Below are 13004 nucleotides of genomic sequence, written 5' to 3'. Positions count from 1 at the left end.
ACCGTCCTCTGCTAAATATGCCGCAGGCCGGTCCCAACAACAGGCTCAAACACCACTAACCTCTTACCACCTACGCAAGAATCATGCGGAGAGAGTCTACGGATGAGACCCCAAAAAGTACAGTCGAGTGATCAAAACAAAACCCCGACTCAGACCTTGCAAGAGGCTTATGCCCGCGGCACACCATATGGCAAGGAATCACGAAGATGGAAGGAGATAACAGCTGCCGTTACAATTTACATTTGCAAGGAGATGGCCCCAATTTACACGGTGGAGAAACGGGGGTTTCGTGAGTTGGTGCAAACACTCAACCCAAGGTACCAAATGCAAATTGTTGTGACACGTAGTAGTGCAAAATAACATGCAAAACGTTAGACAAAACGTAGATGTACTTGTTTTGAGATCAAAGCGAGAGCTACATGTAGCGACCTGTGCACATTGGTTCATATTATTTTCTAGTTAGTGAGTTATTAGCCCAGATGTAGTTCATTTGTAGTCAAAGATGGGGGAGTGGTTGCTTTCTACAAGAGCACAAAATGTGTGCATTTCTAGTAGGGCTGATCCCATTTAGTCGACCGGGACGATTCGCGCCTGTCTCAGTGGAATTATCCATTTCGGATGCCACGCGGAGTGCACAGTGCATCACTTTAAGAGATGTGATACTGAAATTGTATATGGTTATATTATGCAAAAATAATGGTGCAACACTAATAAATCTGATATTATTTTATAACAAAAGTGCTTTCTGCCGTGTTGGATACGGTCGCTGTCCTCGGTTCTGAAACATAATCTTCAGTGCGCCGTAGAATTGGCGCCTTTCCCTAAATTGCTATGTGAATAATAGCAAAGTACACCAGCATATTGGGATTGAGAACAATGCGGCAGAGGGAGCAGCAGCAGAGATGAGGAAACAGCCCTTGCCTCTAAGAAAATTGAGGAGAGAGGAAACCCCAACTTAATTAGGTCTATAATCAAGACCCTAACTGTTAAATGTGCCTGGCTTTATAAATCATCCATACATATCTACAGAAATAAGATAGATCTTGCATCTGTTTCCTGTTTGTTTAACAGTCTACTGATTCCGTGAGCACAAAGCCTCATGCTACGGCAAAATGTTGGATAAAGCCATGAGTATAAGACTGTATCATCTGCATATAAATGGATGAGCAAGCTTCCTACTGCATGCCACTGTTTTTAGTCTGCTGTAATAAAGGCTTTATATATTTTTTTATTTTGTTAGAACAGACTCTCTGGTACACCTATTAATTTAGTGTTGCTTACACTGTTCCAAACGGTCAGAAATATTGTAATCACATCTCCAGAAGCTTCGACAACTAAGTCAAATGTCTTCCACAGATCTGACTTCCTCTTTCCCTCCTGAGCAACCAGTAAACATTTGCCTGTTTCGAGTTACTTTTTCACGTTCTCCGCATCCATTTTGCTGTCACGTGTTGCTATTTTCGGAGTTTGTTATTACCAATTATACATGTAGCCTATTGGTCACATGCATGCGATGCTTACATGTTTCACGTAAAGAGAGAAAGGGTTGAGGGAATAGGGAATGTTTCTTCTAAACAATTAAAGGATTTCGGTAACAGAACTTTTCAGTCAGAAACAAGTAAGACACTAAAATTGCTGAAATTATGTCACAGCTTCAGCACGAACAGCGCAATAAACACTTGCTGTGCTGTGGTGCCTTTTAGCTGCAGTAGGGAGGAGAATGAGACAACGTGCGCCAGTCACACAAGCACTCACTGTTTTTTTTTAACAGTGTGACCATCTGGCTCCTTCTTGAGTGATTTGTGTGTCTTCATTATTTAATCAAACAGTGTACTTAAAGCATCAGACAAGCTCAGTGCATATGAAGCAGATTTTTTTTCAAATACATAGGGTGTCTGTCTATATGTGGGAAAAACAAGTTTAAACATTTCGACCAATCGCTTGATCGAAAGTACAGGACGACTCTCATTCTACACATTTTTTTTTTTGGCGTTCGACATCCCTAATTTCTAGCCATCTTTGAAAAGCGAGTCAGGTAAAGAGCCTTTTTTTAAGTCTTAAAGGGGCAGTGTAATATTTTGAGACAGTCTTGAATAATCTAAGTAGCCAATAGGCAGAGGGTAGTATAATTTGTCTGATTCTCTGTAATAATGGTATGGGAATAATAATTAATTTGATATTGTAAAGTGGTTTCTTGCATCAAACAACAAAACATGTTCAGTCACCTCCTTGTCTGGAGGACAAGTGGATAAACAGGTTAATGTCAAGCCCTGCATGTTTTTTTTCTCTAAAAGTCCCATGGAATGTAGGTCTACATTGAACACCACACATTTTCTGCTACTGTAGGCTTGATAGAACAGCTATTTCCATGTTAAAATGTTATGGGATGCATTTTTGTCCATTGTTTTTGATGGTATGCCACTCTGGTACACCTACATTATGATCAAGTAGCCAGAGTATCCTACTTTGCAACTGTTAAAACTGATACAGCCTCAGTGTCCACAGTAAACGTGAGCTGGTAGTTGCACTTCACTTTTTCACAATGTTCAAGTTTGCGCTCAGCAGACCACAAACTTGCTCAGTGCCGGAAAAAAAATGTGTCAACATTGATTGTCACCATATACAGGTGAATGATGGGCGTTTTTGCTTTTTAGGTGGAGTTATAATGCTTGTTCACGTGCGCACAGTTTCAGGACAGGCCAGATATATAAATGGGAAATACGCGTACGTGTGGCGTGCGGTAAGTTTAGAAATCTCAATAGTTTTGTGTGTGCGCAGTCTTTTCAGGAGTGGCACGCGCATATATTTAGTGTTACATTTATGCAACAGTTATAAATGAAGGGCCCAGCTCTCCAGAACTTCCAGGGAAGTAATACGAGAGCCTAGATTAATTTATAGCACAAGGTCAGGCAGAAAGAGTTACGGTATCGTCCGACCTACAGTGGCAAGAAAAAGTAGGTGAACCCTTTGGAATCACCTGGATTTCTGCATAAATTAGTCATCAAATTTGACCTGATCTTGACAACAATAGACAAACACAGTCTGCTTCAACTAATAACGCCCGAACAATTATATATACACGTTTTCATGTCTTTATTGAACACACGGTGTAAACATTCAAAGTGTAGGGCGGAAAAAGTACCTGAGGGAAATGTCACTTTCCCTGTGGAAACTTCTCAAACGTGGACTTTGTCCATGCTAAAACGGACTCTTTCTTAATTAAGACAGATAACCATTCAAGAAAATAAGAACACATCATCAGCCAGTGGCTGACTGTGGACAATATCACCTCAGTCAACAACAACAAAAAACCTGTGGTGACCAATTCTGTCCTGCCCTTTAGTGTACATTACCCCCTTCTCATTTCTCCCCACTGTGAAAGACCGGACGGTGCGTCACACCACGGAAGACCCAGGAATAAGTCCACCACAGTTTGTCTTTCCCCTCAACATCATCCCCCTCCTCCCCAACCCCAACTCAGATATCTCCCTCTAGGCCCATAGCGTAGCTCTGTGGGATTTACAGCAAACTGTCAGTTCATAGACAAATGTCCCTTTGGTCTCTCTGGCCTCGCACACCTGACAGCAGTTCATCCTCGAAGCTGTCAAAGTTTCACTTTCCTGTTTTTGTGTGAACATGCACATAGACCCACGTAGATAAACATAACAGTAGACAACGTGTTTGCATGTGCACACCCACACTCTCACGGTTTTTCCTCTGGTCATTCAAAAGAGCCAGGCATTCTGCTATACTGACAGGGGAGAAAAGCAGATCGTTCAAAATTGAGAAGGTGGAGGGTCCCACAAGTTTGCTGATCCAAACCTTCAGCAGCACATAGTCATTAATCAAGCCTAACAGATTCTGGGCCTGGCAAGACACTCCACCTTTTTCCACAGGCAGGATCCTTCCCAAGGAGACAACCAAGGGTTCATCCCCTCACAGCCCACACAATAATTCACATCCCACACTCACACAGCACACAGTACACAAGTCAATGCCAACCCCTGAGCCCTCCGCTCAAACTGATGAATGCCTCTTTAATTAAAACAAGAGTAAGTGGGAAAGACATGCTCTCTGATCACTGGCTGGTTGGATCAGGCTACTGCGTCGCCATCCAACTGCTTACTTCCGTGACGAGGGATATTGTGATCTATGGCAAGGAACTGAAACCGATATCAAATAAGCAGAAGACGCTTGATCGCTCTGTTCCTGGATTCAGAAACAAGAGCACGGGCAATTTCTCTCTGTCGATTGATTACGGCTTTACACTGTGTCAACACTTGACAGTGTCACTTCCTGGCCAGGACTTTCTCTTTCTTCTCTCTCCAGAGTCTGCAGCCTCATCTCCCCTTGCAAACACTGCAGTCTTCTAGAAAGTAATTTTCAGCATTCTCCTCCCTTCTTTCCCCTAGCCTTCTGATCGTTAATAAGGTAGACAGCATTAGGGTGATGCAGTAATACAGTACAGTCCATTGGAGAAAGTTCACCCACATTCCTGCTGTGCTGTTATCCGCTCAGAGGTAGTCATGCAGAAGGTCTTTGGCAGAGCCGAGTGCCACTCCGTCTAGGCCCGGCCACGCTCACCGTGGGCAGAGTGCAGGAAGTTAGTTATAGCATGCTTCAGAGTCAGCCAGGGGAGGATTCGGGATTGGCCCATGAGCAGAAGCGAAGGTGCACCGTAAGGAGAGTTTTATCGACTCGGCGAAAGGTTTCACGAAAGCAACACGGCAGAGTACGTGGAGACACTTTTCTAAAACATTCGTTCCACATGACATCTATCTCTCCGGGTCCTTAATCTGTAGGCTAGAGCTGGCCCTCAAAACACAGGAAGGTGGAGAAGTTTTTTGGGGGGGGAAGGCCTCTCACTATATGCATTCCCTGTCTTTCTCCTAAGCCTCTATCCTTTTTCCTAGGTCCTATCCTTCATCCGTGAGGAATATCCCTTATCGAAAGGTTCCAGAGGAAGAAAATCTAATTGCTCTCTGTCCTGGAGTCACCCTGACTCTGGATCTCTGTTTGGTGTAAATAATATTCATCACATCGACCCCTTCCTTCTTCTCAGCTCTTCTATCCTCCACTATCAGTAACAGACGACAATAACAGGATCTACTCCCCCCATGCCAGACACATACTGTGCTGGAGTATCATGGGTAATAGAAACGTCGTGGAGAGAGAGAACATTTTTTTTCCACTCGAAAAAAACCCAGCTTCAGAACTCCAGCATTCCTAGAAACAGACACCTCCTCCTTCTCCTGCCCTTGTCCGCGGGTTAGCTAACTGGATCAGCGTGATGACAGCGCTTCGAATGAGACAGATGCGACGATGATCCATACTTCGGTGGCGTGGTGTAAAAGGAGTCATTGTAATTGGTTAGGGTCACGAGCCTCCCCTATCCCTCCGTACTTAAACTCCCTTACACACATCCACTCCGATCAAGGCAGGGATTTGAGTGAAACAGAAGCCCCGTCCAATCTCAGAGGAGATCTACGCTGGAGACAGTTGGAGCTGAACAACAACAAGTAGCCTGCTGAGTGGATATCAAATCATCAAGTTATTCACAGTGGAAAACACAAGTCCTAGAGTCCTCGTGATGTGGCAGGGTCTCCCAAACTCAGTTCTCGGGACCCCAGGAGGTGCACGTTTTGGTTTTGGCCCAAGCTCTACACAGCTGATTCAAATAATCAACTAATCATCAAGCTTTGATAATTTGAATCAGCTGTGTAGTGTTAGGGCAAAAACCAAAACGTGCACCCCTTGGGGTCCAGAGGACCGAGTTAGGGAAACGCTGATGTAGAGCCTTGAGATAGACTTGTAATATGCGAGGCATTCCGGACAGAGAGAGCAGGGAACAAGAACAGCAGGATTCATAAAGTCACGCTGGGAGAGGTGGGGAAAGTTTCCAAAACAAAGCAACAATGGGAAATCAGTTCGTCCACAATGAGACACAAGAGCGACGTGCAGTCCAATGTGTCATATGGTGGGCAGACGGAATTTGTGAAGGCAGATTATCCTCATATGTCAAGTAATAAATGAATTCATTATAAATCAAACCGTTGCGCCATCTGGCCCTAGACAAAGCCATATAGAACCTCTGGCCCCAGTCGTATCTCCAAGAAATACAGCTATTCAAGTGATCAAATTAAATTGTTCCTTTGTCTCTTCAAATATGTTTCAGTTAATTGGCAATACATGGCAAATACTTTTAATACAGTAACTAATCTAGCCACAAACAAACAACAAGGGAAATAAGTACTTAAAGAGAGGCATCCCTGTTATTATTTAATTACATTTCTCTTCCATTACAAACGGCACCCACAGGGCCTTACTGCACTGTGGTTGGGATCTCTGGTTCACACCAGTTCAAACTCCCCTCAGAATGGTCGACCAGTGGCCCTCCCCCAGATGGGTTGGCGATTACAAGGATTGTTCTGCCATCGAAATCCTTGGACGGGCTGCCTAAGCATTTTTTCAAACAGTGTAACAGTCAAATATTCGGGATTGAAACACTTTCTTTGTAAACTTAAACTACTAACTCTGCTCCTTTTCTCCAGGAGCAGAGTTAGTCATCTACTGTTATTGTCTACATGATCATCTACATCATCTACTGTTATTGTCATGTTGTCATTATCTGCTATGAATGTTTTCTTGCTCCATCATACTGGGCTCATAATATGTGAGATACACAGATGAATTAAAAACACTAGCACTGCAAACACTCAGAACAAACAGAGCAGCAGTGCCTGGACTTTGCAGTCTCCCTCTTCACGTCCCCCTTCCGAGACTGGCTGCCTGTTGAAAACAAGTGGCAGGCAGAACCTCGCAACCACCTCCTCTATATCCCAAACACCAGAATTCAGTATTTTAGTCTATGATTGCCATGGGAGTGCACCCCCCCCCCCCCCCCAAAAAATTGTTGAAAATAAATGAACGACACAATTGTACCAAAAACGATCAAAGTTAATGTATTAAAATCTTAAATATTGCCAGGTTGGTTTTCACAGCTGTTTCACAAGGTGTTAATTATTGTTCGTTATCCTTTGTTTGTATCTATTAGGCTCCACACTATTCAATGTTGTATCCTAGGAGCTACAATAGATAGATATATATTCAACCACCAGGGTGTACTAATGAGCTATGCGAGACAGAAAATTTTTTTTTTTATCGTAACAGGACTACTGAAATTATATTATTTCAGTGTAGATAAGGGAAGGGCAGGTTCAATTAAAAACATGGCAGCCAGACAAGCCAGTGTATGAATCAAATGGATTTGCATATGAATGGAGTGGGAATTAGCATGTCTTCCTGATCTGTAAGGTAAGTAACTTTAATGTGTCAAGCAGATTACACGTTTTCTTTAACATTTCCGAAACGTAACAATGTTTAAGACATGGATTTCATGTTGCAATGTTAACAAGGTACCCAAAAGTAGTTCAAATGAATGTTTCCATTTTATTAGCTCAACAAAACTTGTTTAAACAGCGAAACTGCTGTGGAAACCAGCCTTGTTTGCATAGTGAGGATGAAAAGAACGCCATCTAGGCTGTAACCATCTCCAAATATTCGAATCTTTAGGTCATCACACTGTTGACATAGCAACGGACGCTAAAAGTTTATCGAATCCCATGGTGATGTAGAGGGGGACACTATTTGGCGTGGCAGGACCTCCAAAATGTTCTCTTAAATTCAGCTGTGCCCGACCCATTGCTGTGCCCACCACCTAAGACCCTTAGCATCGAGCCCTGGGGCCAGGGGGACCAGGTCCTGGGAGTCCAGGGGCTGCTGAGGGCCTTTGATCCTGCTGTGGCTTTAAGCTGTGGAGCCAGCTCTGGCCAACCACCAGGTACTACTGCGGTCTACCTGGGTCAGGCCCCACGGGCCGTACAAGAGTCTCCCTTTACCTCATGCACAAGCGTAGCGTGTCTCTCCTTTTAGCAAAGCAAACAGGTCACAAAAGGGAGAAAACAAATATTTGCCCAGCTAAATGACGGGCGAATTGGGGACACACGTACCAGCCTTAATAGGGCAGAACAGTTGGTGTCTGTGTTGGTGTCTATGGGCCCCTCTGCCAGGCCGAAAGGGGTCATTATGCCAGAGGCTGGGTCCAGAGGTGGAATGTTAAATAGTGGAGGAATGTTGTTTATTTTCACAATCACCAGTACGCGCCTCCACCTCGATGCACACCGACACACATTCACAGAGCCTGCTCTTACTAACATAGTCGTATTAAGCCAACCAATAGGAATGCCTCAGATCGCCCCCTGACCTGTTGTGAGGTCAACACAGGACCCCTAGGCCTTGGTGTGCTGCCATGTTAGTTAGTTCAGAAAGACATCAACACGCTGGGAGACATGCAGGGACGCGGAGGAGTAAATATATTAAACAGCCAGGGCGGTATTAGTTACTGACTTTTTTTTGTGTGCTTATTATTCTGTTTGAAAATATCATAATATAATGCCACCAAACTCTGTTGTGCAGATGGTGGTAAAATAATTTCCCCTTTGCAGCACAGATGAGTAATATTTACAGGGCTGGGCCAAGGTCTTGCCTAAGAGGATGTCTGTCCCAAATGTCTAGACTTGTACATTGTTATTTTATGGGCCGCAGCACCCCCAGTCTATAAAGCATTGGGCCAATCCAGATAGAGGGAAGCAGAACCATCTTTGCCTGCAGACAGTGACTTCCCCACCACTTCTAAGGTGGGGGACCTGTGTCAGCGAGTTGGCATTGGATCCCCCATGACTCACACAGGCGGCAGACGAATACGAGGCAGTGGGAAGTGTAGCCGGGTGTCCACTAAGCTCTTTGATGAGCCGCAATGCCCATCCTGAGTTCAAAGTTCAGGGACATCCAGGGGCTTCTGATAGCATCTCAATTACACACTTCGTTCATGTAAAGGATGAATGAGACATGGATGTCTCAATGCGTGCATTCATTGGGAACAAACTAAATAATTGTCCTTCTAAAGCCAAACACATGCAATTGTGAATTACATGCCCTAAATTAACCCCTATTATTATAGACCTTAAATTTCAATATGCAGAAATCACTTTGCCATTAGCTGGTTGCAAAAATTCAAATATTTTGCCTAATTTCAGTTTATGTGACAAAACAAGCAATGCGTCCTGTAGAGAATCATTATACCATCTAAACCGCTGTGAAATATATAAATGTATTAATTTTTACCTCCAATTTTTCGTGATATCCAATTGCGATCTCATCGCTGCAACTCCCCAACGGAGAGGTTGAATCATGCGTCCTCCGAAACCTGACCCATCTAACCACGCTTCTTAACATCCGCCTGCTTAACCCAGAAGCCAGCTGCACCAATGTGTCGGTGGAAATGCCATTCAACTGACAACTGAGGTCAACCTGCCCGCCACAAGGAGTCACTAGAGCACGATGAGCCAAGTAAAGCCCCCCGGGCCAAACCCTCCCCTAACCCAGACGACGCTGGGCCAATTGTGCACCGCCCTGTGGGACTCCAGGTCATGATATAGCCTGGGATCGAACCTGGGTATGCACTGACACCTCAAGCACTGCGATGCAGTGCAGTAGACCGCTGCACCACTAGGGAGGCCGTGAAATATATTTCCAGCTGTTTTAAGCTGGGGTAAAATACGCAAAAATGAAAATAAATAATGGAAAACATAGAAACAGCGCATATAGAAAAGATACACCGCTTCTTAGACTTGCTTTCAGCGGGAATGGTAGATCTATAACTCACAATTCTATGTTAATTTGGTTGGGTCGCCCCGATTACTGCCATTAGGGTATGTGAATGATTAACTGGGCACTTGAGTCTATAAAAAAGGGAATGATATTTATTCTACAATTCAAATAGATTGTTCCCACACCCATCTGCCAGCAGCACAGTAAAATCTAAGAGCTCTGAGGAAAGGGTTGATCTCAGTGTCAATGTCGGCTATAGGGCCTAAGTTATCCGAGACCATTTGGGACAGTGATGATGATTCTGTCTACTTGTGGGTATTTCTGCATTATTTCACAATCAACTGACCACAAGATGCAGTATTCGATGTTGCTGGTGCTTAATTACTGGGGAGATTACAATCATTCACCAGCTCTGTGATGTTGTTAGGCGTATGCATACGTTTTCAGACAGTCCAATGTCATACAAAGTGCTGCAGATCTGGGTTTGAGAAGCACCCTGCAATCTGGTACCATTAGTTTCTGTGAGATGGGACGGAAATCAAGGAGTAACTGGCAGCCAAAGCAAAAAACACACACTTCAGCAGTTGCGGCCAGCAGTTGGCATGGCACAGCAAACCACCAGGCTGTAAAAACGCATAGAATTCTCTAAAATTGAAAACAAGTGAACAGATGCGTGTACCTGTTTCGCTTCAATGGCAGAGGCATGTCTGGAAAACTTTATGAATGAGTGCGGGCAGAGACTGGGAGAGGGGCTAATGCTAAATCATCCAATTCCATAGCCTGCGATGTGTGTAGAGTGTTCAGTGACATGCCGCTTACCTACCCTGTGATAATTATTGAAAAAATAACGAATGAAAAATACATCAATACATTTTTTTAAATCAATAATACTTTTGTACACTGTATACATATAGCATCGAGGCAAAGTTGTCCCGTTCAAGTGGGGCAAACAAAAACACTAATGATTGGTTGGCAATGCAGGTGGTGGCTACAAGTTGCAGCTGGTGAGGAGCAACTGTGGAGAATGGCAGTCGACTGCAGTTTAAACTTCGTGACCTTTGATCACATGGTTGTGGTAAAGTTCACGTGACATGTAGGCCCTTGTCGAACATTTGTATCCCTATAATGCAACTAATTTTGAAAGGCGTGATCCACAACTCATTTTGACAAAGTGATCCACTAAAACGCCCAATATGTCCCATCCATTTTCATTGCGCTCAAATAATAAATGCGCATGGGTATTGGCGTGAAAAAAAGTTATGGGAAAGGCCGTGTTCTCACCTACCAACGGACGTCACACGTAATCGGCCTTTTGGCTGTTACATCCGTTTTTACTGCTAACTAAAAGTAAACTGATCAGGGTGGCTAGTATATTGCATCTGAAACCGTTTTAAACGTGTGACTTTTTTCTAGCGTAGCGGGGTGATAAGGGATGGAAGACCTGAGTTTAAGGACCCACTTCAAAGGAAGGGCCAGAAAATAGCATGATCAGTTCAATCTCAGTGGTATCTTTGGAAAGACTGACCTGACCTCATGGTGGTTTCAAGACATTTGGAAAATGACGTGGTCAAATCATGATGTCAGTGATCTTCAAGTCAGAAAGCCGGAGTTCTAGAAAGATGCCAGAGTTTCCGATTTGCAATTCCGGGTTAGATGACCTTTCAAAACGAATTTTCCCAGTCAAAGCTCGTTTTTTTGCGTTACCAGTTGTCTTGAACGCACTGAAGTCAGAAATGTCCGAGTTCCCAGTTGTTTTGAACGCGGCATCAGACCTCACCTCATGTCACTGGTATTGATGTATATGTGCGTGTGTGAGCACGTCGTGTTTACGTTAAATTATAAAGATAGCAAGTTTTGTGACCACACTTCGTGTGAGTGATGGAAATTTCTCCCTCCCTCAGCCTCGAACCTGCGCACACAGTTTGCTTCATTTCCCCGCAGGTCTATATTGCAATAGACACACAACATATCGCAGAACTAAAACGCACAGAAATAGAAGCACAAAGCTGCTTATCATTGGCTACAATAAGCCCTTTGTGTTTGGGGCTATACATAGGCTAATAACAGAGCTGGGAAGGAGAACACTCCTGAAAAAACGGAAACAAAGTTCCACTCAAGTCCCAAAAATGATTTGCAACAAAAACTGATACAGTAGGTAGGCTCTATCAGAGACGTATGTAAACATTGTATCTCTTCTTGCGTCGCCCCAGAAACCGCAACACCGACGGCTTCACGTTGCTCAGCAGCAGCAACAGCGGTGAAAATCCAGCTGCGCACGAGTTTATCGCAGTAGCCTTTGTATGTAGGTCACCGAATGATACGCTGTAAGCCTAATAAAGGTGGGTGACTAATATCCAGAACTTTCCTATCAAACGTTGATTGTCAGATATACAAACAAAAAAAACACCTTACCTTCTGATACGCCAACTGAAGATAGTTGTACGGGATTCGTCTCTGGAAATCCTGGTTGACATCCTCGCTGACTTTGTGCATGGACTGCGTTCCAACCTTCTCTTCGATGCACTCGTTTTGACAATTTGATATTCGGAGAACCACGTCAAAGAACTGCAGGTCAATGGAAACAGAGTCAAACGGGTGCTGGTCCTGGCACCTCAGTCGACATCGGACTTTAGTCTGGCGGACCTCTGCGTAGCTGCTGAGCGCTCCCTCCATGTATCGCACTACATCTTTATAGTCACTTCTGTAAAAGGCGTCGACGGCATTATTGTATAAAAGGTCGTAGGGCTCCAACGAACCATATGAAGACGACAACAAGAGCGCTTGAAGGACAATGGACAAGATACTACTAATGGGAAAGTGCACATCCATCTTTCTGTCGTTAGTTATCTTTGGTGGGACACTACTCAAGCGCACTAGCTTGCCGTTTGTACAAAATCCTCAGTCATGTAATACAATTACCATGGGCGGCTTGCGGAGTCCAGCTGGAACGTGACAGTCACGTAAGAGTTGAAAATGAAGATTTGAGTCCCATTAAATGCGTCCTTTGGTAGATGTTGCGGACGGCTGTGGGGCGGAAATTGGACTACTTCAGTCAGGGACACATTTGTTGTAATGACCCCCCTCACACACACACTAACTCCTCCCCCTCTGCTATGAAATTAATGGTCATAACATCTCACTGAGTTCTTATGATTTTTGCCGTGTTGTTGAGACACAATTAGTTACTACGTTTATGAATTGCGCTATGGTACTGCACGAATAACAGTTGTATCATAGCAACAATCAGCCTAAATCTATAGGCTAGGCTACTTCACAAGAAAAAGTATAAATCCAATCTGGATGAACTGTTTGAAGTGTAGTCTATACTAGTAAAC

At 43.9% G+C, this 13004-nt stretch overlaps 1 protein-coding gene across 1 annotated transcript in view; it reads right to left on the bottom strand.

Moving 5' to 3' along the window:
• The window catches only part of LOC115108076 (prolyl 3-hydroxylase 2-like), a 93762-nt gene extending 81009 nt beyond the window's left edge, over nucleotides 1-12753 (bottom strand). The window contains exon 1 of the mRNA XM_065008942.1: nucleotides 12082-12753. Coding sequence (XP_064865014.1) covers nucleotides 12082-12498 — 417 coding nt within the window. The 5' untranslated portion in view covers nucleotides 12499-12753. The remainder of the gene's footprint in view (nucleotides 1-12081) is intronic.
• Between the last annotated feature and the right edge of the window lie 251 nt (nucleotides 12754-13004).

The sequence above is a fragment of the Oncorhynchus nerka genome, linkage group LG24 (genome assembly GCF_034236695.1).
Source record: "Oncorhynchus nerka isolate Pitt River linkage group LG24, Oner_Uvic_2.0, whole genome shotgun sequence".
Lineage (NCBI taxonomy): Eukaryota > Metazoa > Chordata > Actinopteri > Salmoniformes > Salmonidae > Oncorhynchus > Oncorhynchus nerka.
Note: the sequence above shows the minus strand (reverse complement) of the source record. Positions and strands in the feature narration are given on the sequence as shown.